Source organism: Pinus tabuliformis, chromosome 8 (genome assembly GCF_031772625.1).
Source record: "Pinus tabuliformis cultivar Carrire ecotype Pingquan chromosome 8, CPIR1, whole genome shotgun sequence".
In the NCBI taxonomy this organism is placed as follows: domain Eukaryota; kingdom Viridiplantae; phylum Streptophyta; class Pinopsida; order Pinales; family Pinaceae; genus Pinus; species Pinus tabuliformis.
In genome coordinates, this window is record NC_142294.1 from 221762057 (window position 1) to 221782611 (window position 20555).

Consider the following 20555-nt stretch of genomic DNA (forward strand, 5'->3'; position numbering starts at 1 on the left):
TTTGAAGAAGAAGAAGTGCCGGAAAAACAGCGTTTTGACGCTCTAAAATGGGTACTGCACGCTACGCCCACAAGGTGGTGGGGTATGCACCAGCAGAATTTTGAGGACTGTCATGAATGTAGAAGGATGATGTGCCTATGATTTGGGAAAACTTAGCCTAGGTTAAGAGACAAGTATGACGAACAGAACGGCCCACGTGCCCACCTTCCCATATGGATACATGCATATGGTGTGCAACTTGCACAAAGGCACACCATCCACACGGTAGGAAACATGATCGGTAAGCAGGAGAGGGCAAGACAATGGCACGAAAAACCCCTCCATTTGGGACCAGGAGGTATGGTAAGATCAAGCGCGCAGAAGGTTATCCATGTGGAAGCCTTTGACAAAGTGTGAAAAGTACTGAACGGAGTCTACAATGCGAAATGGACTGACTAGGACCTGCGCATACCAGTAGTTCTATGGGCGTATAGGACCACGTGTAGGATCCTGACTGCGCAGGCACCGCCAAGGCTGTAATATGAGATGAATGTTGTAAGCCCTCTAGTACTTGAAAACCCCAATCCAACACTGGTAGGGACGACGGTTCATGAAACCTTGGAAGCAGAAATCTAACAGGGAAACCTTAGACTCCAAGAACTTGAATAAGAAAGGGTATGGTTAAGGAAGAAAAGCACCCTGGTGAACACGAAAGTCAAGAAGCTGGAGGACGAGATAAAGGAATATTTTCTCGCCGAAAAAACTAAGATGGTAAGGCAGGGTGCATAGGATCATGCTGACAACTTTTAGCACTATCACCATGAATTGATCAATCTAATGCCTTGGCTTGGACCGCATATTGCTAAGCATAGTGACCAGGGTAGCGCATTGCAAATTGTGAAGTGCGTGATGCCGACCGTAACAATAAAAGGTAGCGACTCTCCAGGAACCATGACAGAGGACCGGATGGAACTTTACATGGGTGGTGCAGCGACCTGACTAGCCAAAGGAAACACAGTCTTAGCGCTCCAAGCAGTTGAAAGGAAGCGCGAGACTATAAACTACTCTGTCTGGAAGTTGTGCGAGGTTGGAGCTGCGCGCAAAAACAAAAAGTCACAAGGTCCGCGACCACGCACGGGGGGTTGCGCTGTCGCACGGGTTGGTTGGAAAGTGACCATTGAGGTCACTATTCACGATGGGATGTGTTAGCACCTAAATCTGCCTCAGGCTGAAGGAAGGAAAAAATTAGGGTAACCACAAACCACGCTCAGTCTGGTAGCTATCCCTACCAGAGCAGGAGAGGGCTCTCTCCGTGCCACGCTCAGTGAATGGATAGTCGAAAAAGGTTTGAGATCACTTACAATGAAATATTTACCTTAAGCTAGTACGTGAATAGGGATTCTGGAAATAATTTTTATGAATGACCGAGCTTCTGGGATGTTATGGGACCGACGCTCAACAAAGAATAGAGAATTTAATACAAAGGCACAGATTATTCCATGAGGCAAGGTAGGCAGAAAATGTAACAATTTAGTTTGAGGTACCGTGGCATGAAGAGATTGCTGAAGAAAGTGAAAAGGGCATAGTGACATGAATCCTTTTCAACAGAAGAAAAACACTGAACACGAAATTTTCCCACAGGCAGAGCAATAAAATTGAATTCTACCTAATCTCACTCAGAAAATTTCACTAGAAATGAACATGAATCGAATTATGAAACATAACAGAATACATATGAAAACATAAGAGACACATTTGCTACACTCACAACCATAAGAATCTCATGAAACAGAGCCGTTGCCTTTCATTAATTCTCTGTCAAAATATACAATGCAAAAATAAAGTTTCTTTCCCACAGTCTCCCAGGTGTTACAAGCCAACCAACCCTTTGCAAATAACTTGCATACAATATATAGAATGTGTGAGGAAGAGATAGAATGCCCAAGGGTTGGGAAGTTACTCGAACCATTGCGAAATGGAGATGGAGAGCCAACCATCAGCTACAGGTGCAGCACTTACAAACATGACATTTGGCTAGGGTGACCTTTTACCTTCCTTCGCCACTTGGATAGAAGCCAATCTGGAGAAAAAACACTTTAAATTCCACCTTTGATGCCAAAAAACCGAATTGTAGATGACCGGGCCCACTTGGAGAAGTCACAAACCGAAATTTCGCGAAACGGGAGCAAATTGGCAATTTTTCCTCTGTGCGCCGTGCCATTTTCTCTGTGCATCGCGCTGCTTTGGGGCCTATTTTGGGGCACTTGCAGGTGTCCAAAATGTGCCCAAGTGGGCTTATCGGAAATCATGTTCTGTCTACTTTCTAACCCAACTGGAATTTTTGAATTTTGTGCTCATTTTCCCCTCAAAATCTCCATTCTCCCAAGACTGCTTTCTGTGTGTCAAAAAAGTGGCAGAGAGGCCATTTTTGGGTGTTTTTTAACCTTTAGGAGACCCAGATCTTGCCCAAATTTCTTGCTCGGACACCAGTAGTCGTAATTTTCCATGTTGAATCCAAAACTACAAGCCATTCCTCATTTGGAGCTCTAGAATTTTAGCGTCGCGCCAGTGGCACGGCGCACAGGGAGAAAATCCTTGTTTTTGCCCAAAAAATTTCCATGTGACTAAAAATTCCCCAAATTTCTTGAAATTTGGGCTGGAGGTTCTCTATGGGGTGCCATGCTGAGCCAAGGAAGCCTCAGCCAAGATTCTAAGCCTATATTGCTCTTTTGCCTCTTTTTCCCTCCTTGTTGCTTTCCTCAATTTTTCTTTTAAACTCTTTATTCGGGCCTTGGCGCTCATGTTTCATGCCCTGTAATGAAATTCCATGTGTCTCAACAAAGCAAGGTCTTTGTCGGCCTTGTCTAGCAACCTCTCCAAATGCATGCTGACCCTCTCAAGGTTGGCCTCCCTATCCTCATTGATTTCTTGCTCCAAAGATGTGAGCTCAACCCTTCTTCTTTGAGCAGCTTGGCGATGCTCTCGAATTTTTTGCAGCTCCATGATCGCCTGCCGGTCCTCAAGCTGCTTGTTTCTCTACTCGAGGTACTTCATGTTCCACTTGGCCCTCTCCAAGTCAAGGGACAAGGCCTCAATCTCTAATTTCTGTTCCTAGATGACCTCTCTAAGCTCTGCATTTGTTGGCTCTGTATCGGTCTCATCATCGTGAAGGAGAACGAACTCGGTCTCTCATTTCACCTGATGGCTCTCTTGAAGGCCCCTCACCATGCGCTGGCTCCTTACCTCTGTTTTAGGAGAAAACACAATCCTTCTGCCTCTTTGATATGTATTGGTCACCTCAGTCCTAGGTGCCTTGGAACCTCATCATTCTTTCTTGATGACCCAACCTCCATTGACTGTGGTGACATAGTTTGGTGTTGGCTTGGTGAAGTAGTTATATGCATGTTCAAAGCTGCCTCAATGAAAGTGTCCCATGTCATGTTATTTTTTTTCAACTGATGGAGAACCATAACCTTTATCAAGCTATGATTAAAGAGATTGGGATAATTCACTTTTCCTTTCAATTTCACCTTTTTAGACATCTTGGTTAAGCTCCTATACAAGTAACTACTCAAATTGAGCGACTTGGTTGCTGTAAAGTGCATGAGCAGCCTTATGTGATATTGATGCAACCTGGAAAATTCTCCCTCACATGTGAAGAATTTCATGACAGCCTTCATTAATGGTGCATATATCTCCAAAAAATATCTAAATGGGAAAACATGTGAGTGAGTTTCTTTATATTATGATTTCAGTTAGGGTTTGTACTCTTCTAGGTCTAGGTTCATGTCCTTGAACCAATTTTCACCATGTTTTGGTATGCCTGTAGCTTGAGAGATGGAATCTACTGAAAACATGAAATCATTCCCTGCAATGGTGATTTTGTCTTCCATCAAGGTGAGGGAAAATACACATCGGAGATTCTCATGGTGAAAAACTTGTTCTTGGCCTTTTTCTTGCCACATGTTCTTCATGGTGCTCAATGTTATCATGGTCCACCAATTCCTTTCCCTTCATCTCTTGTTTCTTGACTTTGAGTTGTTCTTTCTCCATAGGTCGATGTTGTGCTTTAAGCTGACTATTTTCTTGATCAAGGAATGAAATGATAAATTTGGCCCTTATCAAATTGTCCTTGACCTACATGATCTAAGAATACTTTTCTTTGATGACTTGTTGTATGGATTTATGCTCATCTTGTGCCTCCAAGTCAACTAGGTCAAAATCATGCTCAATGAGCTCCTCATCATGCAAAGAAGCCTCATTATGTGATGGTGATCCCTGTTCTTGTTTACTTTCGCCAACAGCTTCTCTAAGTGGATGTGGATCCTCTCGAGCCAAATCTCTCAATCAGCCTCTATCTCCTGCTGAATAGGTGTCTTCATGTGGTTGTCTTTATGAAATTTGTTGCATTCAATCATAGGCATATAACCACCATATCACTCATAAAATTTGATAAACAAGTGATGTTATAGAGCCTACCTTGCAATTTGATGGGCTTCGCAAGAAATTTGAGGCAAAATGGCACAATTTCAGGCCTTTTTTTCCCTATGCACCACGCTCTCTATGTGTGCCACGCCAGTGTAAATTTACACTAGAAATTTCCTCCTAGTGTGCCGCGCTCGTTTCCAGGTGACTTTTGGAGGCCTTACTAGTGTCCCAATTGGGTTCAGGATAGTGCGTTGAAAATTTCCTTGAGTCTACTTTCCAACCCAATCGGCATTTTTCAATTTGGAGTTCATTTGCCCTGTCAAAAGTCAAATCTCCCAAGACTAGTCAAAATGTGCCCAGTGAAGCTGCCTCAAGGTAGAGTGTTGTTACAGCCAACTTTTGAATGCCTTCCTCAACTCCAAATTGAGCTCATGATAGCTCATTGGAAACATATTTGTGTCTAGTTATTATTTGACTCATCAAGCAAGTCATTTGACCAACTTAGCTAGGAGAAAACTTGATTTTCCCAAGGTCACGTTAGAGGTGCATCAATTCTCCCTAGGCAATTGTATTTTTGACATTTCTATAAAACCATGACACCTGTGTAAAAAGAGAAGGAGGTTTTTCTTCCTTGGCCTATTTTGGACAAAAACCTCTCTCATTTTGCCTAAATTCATCTTTAATTTCTCATAAACATCATTTGAGTGAAACCTACCCCGATGTGTGGAACAAGGGATTTGTCGAAATGAAGCGAAATGAAGGGGATAGGGAGCTTCTAAATTCTTTAGGAAATTTTTGGAAGTAGGGAGGGATGTTAGGAACTAGCGGAAAGTGGAATCTCTGAAATTGAGTGAGGGGAAGGGGTCAAAAAAGGCAAAACATAGACCCAACCTAGAAAACTGCCAAGTTGTAGCAAGAAACTAGGGTTTGTGCGAAAATGAGGAATTTGGGTAATCTCAGTGATGGGAAGTGTTTGATAAGGTATTTTAAGGATAGGGGAAGGTGTATGAACATCAGGATACAAGTTTTGCCGATGATTTGACCATCCAAGAGAAATTGCCTTCAAAACCCTAGGAGAGGGAAATGACCATACCTAGGTGCAACTGAAGCATGAACGAGGTGTAAAATGACCCAATGGAACCTGACATGATGATGGAAACCCTCAGAATGATGGTAGACTCAGCTGAATAGTGACATAGACCAACATTTGGACAACTTTTCCAAGGGTAAAATCAAACCCTAGACCTAATGCCTAGTGATCAAATTTTGCTTGAAGACTCACTGAAATGACAAAATTTGACCTTGACACCTTAAAATCACTTTGTAAGAGCATGTTTGATCACTGGAGGAAGGCTGCAAAGACTGACACTAACAGGATGCTAGACTTGAGGCCAAATGGAGTGGGTGATAGAAATTTAAGACGTGATTTATGGGTAAGATTTGGGAAAATATGCCGCCAAGAAAGCATTAATGAACCGGAATTGGGGGGAACAGTCAAATTCGAATTCAAAAAGTGCTATAAAATAAAAAGGGATACCCAGCAAACAAAACTTGGTCATTTGCGAATTGAGAGATTGAGCAAAGCCCTAAGTGTAGTGAGCTGAGTGTTAATTGAGCCCCTAAGTTCGCAATGTAGATATTTTGAATAATATGACACATATTCAACAGAGATTATCCTGATCATACAATTTAAGCGGAACATGTATAATACATAATCTCCTCTACGTTGATCATCAAATTACAGAAGCAGAAACATCCACAGGCACACATAGAAGCATCAATCAAACTCATAAACACAGTATGTATCCCGGGGAAAGCATCTCGCTAAAAACCCCACACTATCTGTATATTATATTGATTGAATCATGTAACAATACAAAGCATAATACTTCTCACAAGTATCTCCACCTGTTACACACAATACAGCTCAGATTTGATCTCCAAATCTCTCCCGCTACTTGCCTGCCTCCACTGCTCAAACCTGCTCGAGAACTGATGAGAATAGCTTCCCAAACTCGATTTTCACCTGCAAAATAGTCACTCACGCTTTGTGGACGTGAGCAAAAGCAATAATATCATGAAGATACGTGAGAAAACTCATTGGCATACTCAATCCTTTGATTGTGCAAATCATCATGCACAGCTATAGTCACAACTGATAGCAATCTGATCCTCTAACACCTGTCCCTGCTGAACTGAACATGCACTGACATGCAACTGAGTTAACTGATGTATTCTATAGTTGCATTATGAGTTAATAACTTGTGAATTAATTAATAACTAATTCACCCAACTCATCTTTAGTCTATTGATCAGTTAGACTAAATACAACCAGTTTAACAAAGCTAAACTGAACACAACTCCATCAACTGTACCTCCAGTCCACTAAACTCAACTCACTTGAGTTCTAACTGAAGTCATGCATGCAACAACTCAACTGACTCATAAGAAAAACGAATTTCCTTCTGACAGCTCCATGTGCCACTTCCGTAGCTCAAACTGAAGTGCTCCAAGAGAATAAGATTAAGTTTATAGTCCAAATATTATTGTGAGATAATAATATTTGACTTTTCTATTTTTGACTTTGATCACTCACACTGTGATCACTCACACTGTAATCACTCACACTGTGATCACTCACACTTTCATCAAAAATAGAAGTCCATCTATTTTTCCCAACTTGATCAATCATCCATAGACATGATCCATATGTCTAAAAATAGACATAGTCTAAAAATAGACTTGCGCCAAAAATAGCCTGCGGGCCCACTTAGTGAAGGCGACTCTTTTCACTAAGCTCCATCATCTTGTTGCACTCTCAACAAGCATTTCTTGTTGCACACTTTTCAACACGCAAGTGCTAGATTTCCAAACAAGTATGATGGCAACTGCTCAGGATGTTATCGACATAACAGAAATGACCGCCGAGGAGGTCGCGCAAGCCCTGGCTATGGGGGATGTTCCAGAAGGCGCCGGGATTGTGGCAGAAATCCAAAAATCACCGTGCACGCCAAGACCCAAGAAGGAAAAACAAGCATTGGTCCTCGTACGTGTGTCCTCGTGGAACCCGCTACACACCAAATTGTCAATGGAGGAGAAGGGGAAAGACGTCACCATAGAGACGGATGAAGAAGAAGAAGATCTGGAGGATCTTATCATCATGGAGGAAGAGGATGAAGGCATGGAGGAGGACACTCAGCCTATGCACCATGCGACAAAATTGCCTGCCTATGTCCCCCCACGAAAAGGGAAGGCGAAAGTGCCCAAGGACCTGGATGAGACCAAGAGCTCGCTCCAGACCCTGCTCCTCCCAAATAATATTATGTTTGAAGACACGCACTTGGGACACGTTCCGAGCCTAAAATTTGAAGATTGGGACCTTGCTGACCACGAGAAGTTCCCTCACCTGGAGACAAGGAACCTCATGAAGCCCAAGCAGAACACCACGGTGGGGGTTACAGAGCTAGAGCCGCAGAAGTGGTTGTGCGGAGTGGAGAAGGCTGGACTACTGAATTTTCTTTGAGTGTCGCACTTCCACCGCACACTAATAACCATTTTCGTCATCAGGAAGTTGCTCTGCCTGGTGCATGATGGGTGTTTGTGGTTGGAGGAGCCCATCCCCATCACAGCCGACCTGATTCACTGTGTCTCTCGGCTTCCATGCAAAGGAGAGAACCCCGCGGACATATCGAAAGGGAAGGGCAGTGACATGACCATCGCGGAGGCCATGAAGAAAAAGTACAAGCTAGAAAAGAAGAAAAGGGGCTACGCCATCTCCAATATCAAGGAGAAAGCAGTGCGCGTGGCAACCCAAATCTTGGCAGGAAAGGTCATGCACAAGTGTCACACAAACGATGTACCCATGCCAGTGGTAAGACTGGCTGAGCAGTGCACGGAGGGGGTCTAATTTAACTGGTCTGAATTCCTCTGCAAGGAATTTTTTTAAAATTTCCACGAAGCTCAGGAACAAGGCAAAACATTGCACTATGTATGGTTGTTGCTGTCCATAGTACTCGTGGCTGGGGAATTACCAGAGGACAGTCAATTCCCCATAATTGACAGGGATTTATTGGAGGCCTCGAAGTACGTTTCGCTTTGGGCCACAAAGGATGCTAAGAGGATATGCGATAGCAAAATATTCTGGGCGTTCATGGAGATGAACCTCAAAATGGGGATCAACCATAAGCTGCAGTTGTCACCCACTGTTTACAACAGTCTGCAGAGTTTTGCAGAATTTAAAGCGGACATGCATAACATTTATATCTGGGCGCGCAAGGACCTAACTAAACAGTGGAAAAAGCTACCCTTCGTAGCCACCAATGACATTATTTTCAATGTATTGGAGGCATGGCCACCGGAGTGGCGTGCCCTAGACATTAGAGAGATCGAGAAGTCAATGGTGATAAGAAGAAAGACGAGGCCAAGCTCGCATCACACAGTTGGCCGAAATGTGAAGGAAGGAAGCAGTGGCAGCAGAAGTACGGGTGGTGCAGGACGCGGTACAGAAAGCTGTTGATCAGGAAAAGGTCGCAACAGCACAAGCGACAGCCGCGAAAGCGGGCAAGGGCCACACAACACAGGGGCAGGAATCAGAGGAGCAGAGACAGAAGAAGGAGGCGCGGACCGACGAACTGCGTCGACCCAGCTAAAGCACCAACACCCAAAAAAGTGGGTAGGGTCACGTAAGAAGTTTAAGGCATCAAAGTTTTCCATTGACCCGATCACCCTAACCAAGGGTGATCTACATGACATTGGCAAAACAGTGCACGATGTCACCTCTTAGGCTCTCCAAGATTTCATACAGGAGAACCAAATTGTGTTGGGGTCCCTCAGAGCATAGTTGTAGGAATTACAGGCGCAGCCCCCTCAGGTTGGTACCCTTTCGGCCAACCTCGCAATCAGATCCAAGGCAACAGAGCAGATGTTGCGTGTGCAGATGACAAACACCATAGTGTTGCTGAAAGGGGAACTAGTGACATCAAATGAGGCCGATAGGCCTTCGTTTAGCACACTGAAAGGTCTCGGTATTAATCTAGCTGCACTCCCGCACGAGACCTTATATGTGTTGCAGGATAGGATAACTGTAGAGTTGCGTGTTAGGGAGAGTCACACACTCCAAGTCCTCAGTGAGCAGAAAATAAATATGGAACAACTAAGCCTTCAGTGCGAAAAATTGGTGTCGCAAAATCAACAGTTGGTACAGGTGATAAATGACGCTTTCCAAAGCATCCTGGAGCTGGCCATCCCAGTAGACATACTAGTGGAGGCGCGGATCCACAGTTTAGCAGCAGGGGTCCACGAGGCCAGGGAGGAAATGACAAAGGTTTAGTTGGAGCTAAATCTTCAGATCGTCAAGCTGTGGTTAAAGGCGTAGCCTTCCACTCCCCCAGAAGTTAGAGAACAGCGTACTATCGCTATCACAGTGGGGATGAAGGAAATGGGAGGTGCAGTGCGAGACTACATCAGTATGTTGGAAGAATCACTTGAGGTCCTCTCAACTCTACAGGAGAACCCCAACATCCAGCACTTAGAGACATAGGTGAGAGAACTCCAACAGCAGTATGATAGTGTCTGAGGAACTACGCAAATAGTGGTCCTCACTCAGAGGCTTGCACAAATGCAGCAGGCTAAAGCACTAAAGGATCAGGTGGACGTGGCACGACATAGGGAAGCAGTCTTGAAGGTGCATGTTCAGCCTTGGATTGATGAGGCCTTCACCATCATGGTAGAAATCGAAGGCAAGCTCGCACACATGTAGGGGATGCACACATTGATGGAGAGAAGCACTCCCGACACAAAAGTCTCGGAACAACGTATGCAGCAGATCCAGGAAGCAACAGCTCAGTGCGCTACTGACCTCTGCGTAGTTCGAGAATAGTTGGAGGGACTCCGCGCAAAGATTGTTGCGCCGACAGAGTGACTTGAGGGTGAGTCACGATGTTTGTGTTGGGGGCTTGTTAGGCATGGAATCCCCCAACGCATGTTTTGGGGCTCAAAGACCAAGTTTTGACCGAATCTTGTTGTAAAGCTCTGCGAATTGTGAGCACGGGGTGCGAAAGTATGATAGAGTCACAGGATAGACCTACCCATGGTCCGTGGATCATGGGATTGTATAAATAGAGCGAGGCTCTAAGTGTAAGAGAAAAGAGAGGAAAAAAAGTAGAATATAGCATGAGAAGTCTAAGTGATTGAGTCGCAATGTGAAGGGTGTCTTTGGGTCGTAGAGTAGGAGAAGGCTCTGCAGCTGAGTCCGCAGAGGCCTAGTAGTCCGCAGCTGAGTGCGCGAACCCCTGCAGTTGAGTGTGCAGGGCAAGTCGAGTCTGCAACCGTGGAAAGAATCAATAAAGAGAAGTTTGGTTATAATTCTGTGTATCTATTCTTGGGTTAATGCATGATTGATATAACTTGCAAATATATTGTTTATTTATTGCGCGCACCTGTATGAATGTTTTATTTTGTTAAGGATAGCTCAAATCACTCAAGTAGACAAATATAATTAACTAACATTTGAATATAAGCAAGGTCTTGGGTAATAGTGCAAAACGCGGCACAACCCCTGGATAGGGATGCGAGAAGGCAGTGTATCAGGTCGTGAGGAACGGGAAGGTGCGCGAAGCAACCTACACGCAAGGAGAAACCGTGGACCAGTCGAACTCATCAGACATCTCCATGGTGTGGAAACCTGGTTCTAGCACCCTCCCATACTACTTCGGGTGAGACCTCAATCCGCGCTCCACGGACTATTGCCGAAAGGGCCAGTAGTAGCAGGATTTGTTTGGCTAACTAACTCTGAACCTAGGTCAGGCCCCAACAAGCCAACACTTTCCTTGAGGATATCCCACTTGGTTGTTCCATGGCGTAGCTCTGCTTTCAGTTACCAATTCATCGGAATGGTATCCAAAGTGTGACAAAATATGTGCCCCCATTCAAGAAGAGGACTCTCTCCCAATGATTTAGTCCACCGCGCCAGATGCTCGCGCGAATTGTCTTTCCCAGTGTATTTCTCTATCATACGGGTATTGGCATACGTGAACCTTTGCTTCATCATTCGCTTGTATTCTTTCCAATATGCGAAGCTATCCTTATGCATACCCCACCAATGAGAAGGCATAGCGCGCAGTGCCAGATCTAATGCCTAGAACCGATGTTCTTTTGGCACCTCCCTTTCTAAATTATCAAGAAATAAATTAACATCATCTAAACCATCATAATGAGGTAGATTTTGTACCTCTGTGGAAATGTAGCAAAGCTATTTTGTCAACAAGTTGCATTGCAGCGAGGAGACTTCGTGTAATCTATTCTGCCAATCCTCAAGATCCTCATTGGAATCTGAGGTGCAGGAGATATCTCTATCCCATGCAATTTGTCTATCTGTTGTAGGATTGATCCAGTCCTCATCACGCGCAGTGATCTTATATATTTGATCCAGATTGTCCTCTTCTTCATAATCGCATACTGGTTATATATATATATATATATATCACGCACCTTCAGTTGGATCCAAGGGAACAATTACTCGGAGCTCCTTCCTTTCAAATGTCATTCTACGCTTCTTAAGATTAATATCTGCATCCATGTCAAAGGCCTAATCAATGCCTAATAGTGCAGGGTAACGATTACTATCATCCACTATATCAATCACTTCAAAGTCAGCCAAGGAACTTTCTCCTTAAATATCCACTGTAACCCCATACAGGTGCCCCATAGGAATGATTTTCTATTGATTTTCCATGCGAAAATAGATAGGAGAATACTGCAGCACAGGTCTCCCAATTATTTCCCAGGTTTTTTTTCGTATCACATTCACATCATATCATAGACTAAGAATTACTTGCTCCCTTTCGTACTCTTTGATCTGCGCAGTTTGCCTCATTTTGCAACTTGTTCATTTCGTACTACCTTTCTATCCCGTAATAGCTTCATACAAGTCTTCAAAAAGGTAGCTAATCGCAAAGGATCTACGTCTTGTGCTTTTTTGTTTCCGCCAGACTTCTCCTGACTTCCTGAGGTAGAGGCCTTAGCGAAGATCTTTTTGGCTTCCATAAATTTTTCCTTAACCTGATTTAGATCAAACCAAACTTCCTTCTTGATAGCCTTATGTACCCATCCTTCAGATTCCGCCTGCTTTCCCTTAGCTTCTCCTATGGAAATACCACTTCCCGTTACTATATTAATGCTAGGCTCTTCTTCGCGAGGCTCTGCCCTCATCATCTAAATATTCTGCATAGCTGGTTGAGCCTTCTTCTCCTGCATCTTGGCTATTAGTACTGGGAAATCTTCTATAACGTGATCAAATTTTCAACAATACTGGAAGGAGGGATGCATTGGATTCTAACAGTCACGTGCAAAATGTCCTGCTTCTCCACAATTATAACAAATTAGTTGTCCACGGACCCTTCTCGCCCCTCCTCCTCCTCCTCTTCCTCGGCCCTAGAATCCTTCACGTGTTACACCCATGCCCTATTCCTGAGGCCGATTTTCCATCTGCATTCTATACTTAGGTGTTCATATCATCATCAATTCATAGCTCTAGCAATTGTGCTCATCATGCCCAACTGACTTACAAAAAGTACAAAATAATTGTTGTGGTTTCTGCACAAACTTTTGTAGGAGATGACAGTTATCAGTCGCATGCTTCCTAGCTATTTGACAGATAGCGCACCATAAGGGTACTCCCACGCTCAATCCAATGATGTTTTCTGATTTTAGAGGAACAAGACCTCCCCCAATGAGGTAGTTCTGATAAACAAGGCAGTGGTCCTTATCATGACCTTAACTCTTACACTTCAGGAACCAAACTTCTACGCACACCTCAAGCTGGACTTCCTTTCCCTTCTTCAGGCTCTACAATTCCATGTTCAAGATCGCTAGCTGCGATTGAATCTACTGTAACCCTATATCCATATCTTGCACTGGTGAAGTTTCTAATCTCATGGAGATCTCCACTGCTTCTGCTTGTGTTCCTATTTATGTTGTGACAATAGTAATCTCATATGCGGCAAGAGCAAATAAATGTACCAATATCTATGGTGAGTATATGCAATAGTCATATTAGCCGGATGAATCATACATTTTAATCTTTAATCAAAGTCCCACATGGACTCATTTACCCTCTGCTGAATCTCCTTGAGCTCTGTTACAGATTGGGCCTGAGATTTGGGATTCTTGAACTCACTATTCAGCGCTTGTTGATTTTCTAGCATAGTCGCGTTGGGCTTATCTGTGCAAAACTTGATGTACCAACTCAACGCTCTATCCTGCAGGGCTGTGACTAGCTGCACTTTCTTCATATTGTCATCAGTAATCTGTTGTGTTGTTCATACAGTGTCTCTGACGAACCAAAATTGTTCGGTGTCTTCAGTTCCCACACCCTTAAACATAGGCATATTCATTGTGTTCACCATATTAAATGATGGAGGTGGAGGTGAAGGCGAAAGTGGAGGTGGAGGTGTAGGTGTGTGAGGAAGAGGTGGAGGCAGAGGTGGAGTGGTTGGATGAGGTATCCCTATGATACCCTCACTCACGAGCTATAGCACACTTCGCGGTGTTCTCATAATATTACCTTTGTTGTCGCTATCAGAAGAGCCTAACATCGGACTTTATTCGAAGCTTGATTCTTCGTTCCTTCTTAATGCTCTCCCACTTTGCGTAGTCCCAAACATCAATTTAAAGGCATAACCTATTTTTCACACAATAGCATCTTAATCCAGGTCTTCATAGATTTCAAGTACTTACCTCTTGGTCCTTTGAAGAACATGTGGTCTGCTTCACTATAGCCATTGGAAAAATCGATCACGAACTTAGTGTTGAATCCTCCCAGAATACAATCGCTCCAGTGGTCGACAGCTCGCGCGATGTTATTTTCTGAAACCTCCAAGCGCTTTACCAGTTCAGGGGTCCACACAGTAGGGACATCAAGCTTCCACATACCCTGACTATCCGCCAATCTAGACAGTCACTCGTGTAATTCATAGGGGAAAGAGAAGAAGAATATTTCGAGTTCATCTATGAACATGTATCTATTCATCCACTCTTCCTTCGATAAGTGTGGATTTCTATTCTCCTAAGCTACAAACATGTGTAGCTTCTGATCGATCCACTTCTTGATTTCCTTCTTAGTTGGGAACCACTTATTCAACATCACACATTCCTCAAACAGATCTCGTTCCCAGCGACAGAACCATTTGTTGGCTTGATGGATCCTAACCTAGGTTCAAAGTTAATTATGCCAACCAACAAAACCCTAACTGTTGGCCCTTTCGACAACAATCCGCGTAGCGCATGCTGCAATCTCACTCGAAGCAGTATTGGGGGATGACAAAACCAGGTTTCTACATCCAAAGGCCTGTGTGATAGGTTCCTGAGGCTCCTAGGGTTTAGTTCTATCTTTGCGAGCCCTAACCCTTCCGAAACAAATAATTACCATAATTCACTTAAACAACATCTAGATCTTTTAAGTTGAATCTCGGAGTATCCACAGTAATAATCATACTTGTCAATGTTTCAAATCCCAATAGGGATCCATCATCAGGACAATTACTGAATGATGATAGAAGAAGAGCTTAGTGAGAGGATAAATAGTAGTAAGATAATTTGATTTTAAGGAGATGAAGTCGGCTTAAATTTTTTATTTTTATTTTTATTTTTATTTTTTAATTTTATTTATAACAATTATTAACCATGTTTAAAGTTTTATTATAATCTTTATAATAAATTGTATTTTATTTTTATTATTATTATTATTAAAATATCTTTTAATGAATAGTTTTTTTAATTATGCCGTAAGGCATTCCCTCTGAGAAAGACATCCCTAAAATGTGACGTGTGCGATCCTGAGCCATTGATTATATGTGTTAGATGATTGGAGTGTTTTCTGTCGTTTGTTTAATCTGTTTTTTTCATAGAAAAATGGTTTTTTTCCATGGTAATGGGCCATGAAAGGCCAGGTTTGGCCTGCTGGCAATGAGACTCTTCTGCTGGCGATGAGACTCTTCGCAGAGACTTCCTGCTGGCGATGAGACTCTTCGCAGAGACTCTTCATGTCTTTCTTCCCTGCATGCATAGCCTTGTGTTGTTATATCAATATTTGTACTCGTTTCACCCAAGTATTTGTGGCAGCGATTCTGAAATGGAGGTTGAAACTCCCATCAAATGCTCATAAGGACCTTTACGAGCTACCCAGTACAGAAAGTGCAATCAGCAGATGCCGAAAGATACTGCACAGTGAAGGATTAAGGTATGTGTATGCGTAACCCCAATATGAATATGCTAGCCATATAAGCACCCTTTCCATTCCTCTCAATATTCAGTTCACCATCTCTATGTCTCTATGATAATTACTGTACCCTACGCTGGTTTTTCTCTTATTTCCATATTGATGGATTATATTGAACTTGAATTGGTTTTAAGGTTCCTTGACAAGGCAGCAATAGAAACAGATAATGACACAATGGAAGTGGAAGGAAAGAAGTCCATGGAGACTTTGCACAGTGACTCAAGTGGAAGAAGTAAAATGCATCTTGAGGTTGCTTCCTATCTGGTTGTGCACAATCATTTACTTAGTGGTGTTCACCCAAATGGCATCTTTGTTTGTGGAGCAGGGTGCTACAATGAACACCTCCTTGGGTAGTTTCAATGTTCCAGCTGCTGCAATGTCCATGTTTGATAGTTTCAGTGTTGTAGTGTGGATAGCTTTATACAGGCGGGTGTTAGTTCCTTTTGGTTATAAGGTCACACGCAATCCAAAGAGTTTCACCGAGCTACAGAGGATGGGAGTGGGGTTGATCGTGGGTATGCTCACCATGGTTGTTGCTACTGTAGTTGAGATTTATCGGCTGAAAGAAGTAGACAACAAAATCATACCCGACAGTCCACTCTCCCTCAGCATTTTCTAGCAGATTCCTCAGTACGCTCTGATCGGTGCTTCAGAGGTGTTCATGTATGTGGGTTAGCTAGAATTTTTCAATAGTCAGGCCCCTGATGCACTCCGAAGCTTTGGAAGTGCCCTGTGCATGACCTTAATATCGTTTGGCAATTATGTGAGCAGTTTGTTGGTGACAGTCGTAATGTATGTAACAAAGAAGGAAGATAGACCAGGTTGGATACCAGGAAATCTGATCAAGGGGCACAGGGATCGCTTCTACCTATTATTAGCAGCCCTCACATCAACTGAATTCATTGTCTATATTTTGTGCTCCAGGTCCTATACCAACATTGCAATTTACAAAGAATCTACTGAGGACGAAGAACCAGCTCATATTAAATAAGTGTTTTCCTCCTTCGTTCGCACGGTTGTGTGTATGGATGCAAGGGCTTACTATTGTAAGGTGGATCTATAAACTAGAACAATCACTTTGAACCTTTTTATTGTAAGCTAAAAAGCTTCGAAGAGCTGGCCTGAAAGGTCTTGAACAGAGAGAGCACCCAATCGTCATTGAAGGCGAAGAGGGGTAAAAGAAAAAGAGAGGCCCTGCTGATAGAATCTAAGGTACAGGAGTTGAAGGTGACACTGCTACACCAACTTCATGCACTGTAAAGTGGATTCTAATAGTGAAAGAGTTTTAACAATAAATTAATTTGTTCAGAAGTTTAGTGCATTTAATTAATTGTTCTCTTACGCTTACAAACATTTAAATCATATTTCTGACACACAGATTCCATGGCAATGCAATTTGGGGATATCATGGATTGAACTGCTTCCTATAAGTTCTCACAGATTCCAACATAATGAAATTTGGGCTAACATGGATTCAACCACTTACTACAAGTTCAAGTTTATATTCAAGAGTATTTAAATCAATAAAGCTTTGCTTTCTTGAAGTTCAAAAGACAAAGCCATTAGTCTGTCTCTTTATTTCTAATCAAGTTTATATTCAAGAGTATTTAAATCAATCAGGGTTTGAAAAAGATGTACCTTCAGCTCCCGTATCTATTTTTTCACCATCTTTATGACTGCAATCAGATTAGATAAACATTGAATAGCTATGATTTTCAATTTTAGTCACCCTGTCTTGGGCCAAACTTTTGAACATTATGGCACCTCTTTCATTACAAGCATCAGGGGAATTGACATTATTACAAAGATTTTGGTTGATGTTGTATGTATCAGGTTCCGTCCTCGTATATTGGTTGATGTAACAAAGGTGGATCTGAGTACCACTGTCTTGGGATTCAATATATCAATGCCTATTATGATTGCTCCAAATGCCATGCAAAAGATGGCTCATCCCGAAGGTATGCATTAGATTATTGTATTGCAATTAACATCCTATTTTGATGCATATATTTTCTGAAAGTGAATCCATCATCTTTTACAGGAGAGTATGCTACTACAAGAGCTGCTGGAACTATAATGGTTTGGGCATCGGTCTTCTCTTTGTGGGATCGATCTTCTGAATGTTTTAATTTCCTTCTAGCTATTAAGGATTTAAGAAATTATAATGATTTTGGATTTTGAAATAGTTTGTTGTGTTGATAAAAAGTTGAGGATTGGACATATTTGTTGTAGATGCTTTCTTCATGGGTTACATCAAGTGTTGAAGAGGTTGCTTCAACTGGACCAGGCATTTGCTTTTTTCAACTTTATGTAAGTTTATCATTTCCACCCATATGATTTTCTTCCCATGTTTTCTGAGATGTAATTGAGTTCATATCCATCCAATTGTATTATAGGCTCCTAAACCAATGGTAAGATTAGTTATATTGCGTTGGGTTTACTAAATGTGGATGTATGAGTGGTGTTAAAATTTAGATGTCATTGCTGGCAGGTTTACAAGATTAGGAATGTTATTGCACAACTTGTTAGAAGAGCGGAGAGGACTGGTTTTAAGGAAATTGCACTGATTGTGGACACACCTCGACTTGGGCAGAGGGAGTCTAACATTAGAAATAGGTAGTGAAAATTAATTCTATTTTAGATTTGCTGACAGGACTAGGTAGACACGTGGGATAAATCTTATATTTAGAGTATAATCCTCTTTAACGTTATGAGTTCGTACCCATGTTTTAACACTTTCTCAGTTCTCAATAAAAATCAGAACATTGTGGAATTCTTTTAGGATCAGAAGCGACGCTAGGGTTAGAAAAAGCATTTAGCACCTATAATGTATCAAACTTAAAATAAGTCAGAAGTCTCCATTTTATCTGGGATTCCTCTTTGTTCATCCCTTGTCTGACACTGAGGTATCTAATGTTCTGAAAAGTCTCATTGTGATATCCACTAACAGAAGGCACGGGTCTAAAAATTGTTTAGTTTGAGTTTGTGAGCAGGATGTGAAATGGTTCAATTTGTTTCTGCATGGTTGTTTTTTATTTTTTTACAAAGATAGCCCTTCAATTTCTTGCATATTATGAATTTCTTATGGATTCCACAATCTCCCCTGTTTAGCTATTGTACCTTTAGCTAATTACGTCGTAAGGCGTTTCCCTTTGAAATGAATTGCCCTAGCCAATTCTGTGTCCTATTGTTGACCGTGGATTTGTGGTGTTAGACGATTGAACGAAGTTTGATCGTTGATCCTCACACTATGCTTTTGTCTTCCAACCCAATGGCCTCTCTTTCTTCAGAGTTATTGTTCGGGGATGTTTCCTCTGGAGGTATTCGAGCTAGGGATTCATGAGACAGAATCGGTTTGTTTACAAGTTCAGGTGTCCGGTCTTTGGCCTGGTTTCGTCTGAGGTCGGCTAGGTATATGTTAATATCTGATTATATGTGTATTTTCGTGCCGCTCGTTTAGACGTTCTTCACCACTTTCCACTTATTTTCGTTGGAATCCAGAGAGTTCCAGCTTTTGTTGAGAGATCTGTTTTTTTCTTTTTTTGAAAACAATGTATGTGTATTCGGTGATGTTTTGGATTCAGGTAGTTATCGTTTCAGACAATAAGATAAAATTCCATTTATTTACTCAAACTCGATTTTTGTGACAATGTTCGTTAACTCTTTCCTTGTAGAAAGTTCAGTTTTTTCAATCATTAATTGTTCTATATCTGTTTCTCATCTCTGTTAGAAATATGGTGTCTTTTCATTCTTTCAGTAGCTTACATCTGCACAGTTTCGTCAATTTTTGTACTTACATTAGTATAAATTTTAGTTGGTCGTTTAGAGTTTCGTTGCATGTTCTGTGACGCCCTTTTTTTCATTGTGAATATAAAATTTTCTTAAGGGCAATATTCATATTTCTGGTAGGACTTTGATTTTACTTGGTTTGAATTTCATGTGCTATTTATTATTCTATGACTTTTGGTCAGTATTAATTGTATAGTTAGGGTTTGTTATATTCTCACGCTTATGCGCATACTTGGTTTGTGATATGTGTACTTCTCAAATGTTTCAGTTATATGAAGAATTTGGCTCAGAAATATTTTTGAAATTTGCCATCTCTATGTTCAATGTGCTTTCTTTACAGGTCTAAGGGTTCTTTTGAACTAATTGAGATAGTAATGTTCGTTTCAATGTAAGGACCATGTATTACATAACGTAATTTCGGTGATGTACATTTATTAAGCTCCATGGTGTCATTTGCTTCTCACAATTTTAATCTGTTTGATGGACAGTAGGTTTTAGGTTTTGAAGATCTATTGAGGAGTGGTATTTGCAGTCTCTGCTCTAGCCAGGGAATGAAGGACTATTCAATCGGCATGGGTGTTTAGAGGGGAAAAAAAAGTTGTGGCTGAACTGGAGAATTTGCTGCTAGAAGCAACTGGTCGAACATCTACCAATGATGGAAAGCAAAACTGAAATCCTGCGAAAGGGAGACTGGAAAATTCTGATTCAGATGATGGCAGTGACTCGAAATACATTGATGACGATGATTCAGATGATGCTGGGACAGCAAATAGGAAGGCTTCTGGGTCAAGAATGCCCCTGAAAAAGAATGTGATTCTGGTGATAAGGAAGATGATGACAGGGGTCGTCATGATGATTCCGATAGTGAATTATCCATAGGAAGTGATTTATTCAAAGATGATGAAGATAGGGAGCAGCTTGGGAAAATGCCTGAACTAGACCGGGAGTTGATTTTGGCAGAACGAGCAGAAGAAAGGGATAATTATTTAATGCGTAAAAGGGCTCGCCAAAACGAGATTATAAATCAACAACGGAAAGAAACAGGGCCTCCATCTTCACGGATGCGCTCTTCTCTGAAATCGAC

General features: G+C 42.0%; 1 protein-coding gene and 1 pseudogene across 1 annotated transcript; both read left to right on the plus strand.

The window, feature by feature from the left end:
- LOC149234950 (protein NRT1/ PTR FAMILY 7.3 pseudogene) overlaps positions 1-16673 on the plus strand; it is a 46167-nt pseudogene extending 29494 nt beyond the window's left edge.
- A 477-nt stretch (positions 16674-17150) lies between these two features.
- LOC149234951 (glycolate oxidase-like) lies at positions 17151-18302 on the plus strand. The gene is made up of 5 exons (XM_089368414.1): positions 17151-17179; positions 17516-17640; positions 17724-17761; positions 17915-17992; positions 18174-18302. Exons 1-5 carry the CDS (start codon positions 17151-17153, stop codon positions 18300-18302), a joined length of 399 nt encoding a protein of 132 aa, XP_089224540.1.
- Positions 18303-20555: the final 2253 nt, after the last annotated feature.

Excerpts from the sequence above, each read along its gene's own strand:
- LOC149234951 (XM_089368414.1), top strand. The coding sequence starts at position 17,151 with ATGGATTCAACCACTTACTACAAGTTCAA. Across the intron at positions 17,762-17,914 it reads GAGCTGCTGGAACTATAATG|ATGCTTTCTTCATGGGTTAC; the intron begins GTTTGGGCATCG and ends TATTTGTTGTAG. Across the intron at positions 17,993-18,173 it reads TTTGCTTTTTTCAACTTTAT|GTTTACAAGATTAGGAATGT; the intron begins GTAAGTTTATCA and ends CATTGCTGGCAG.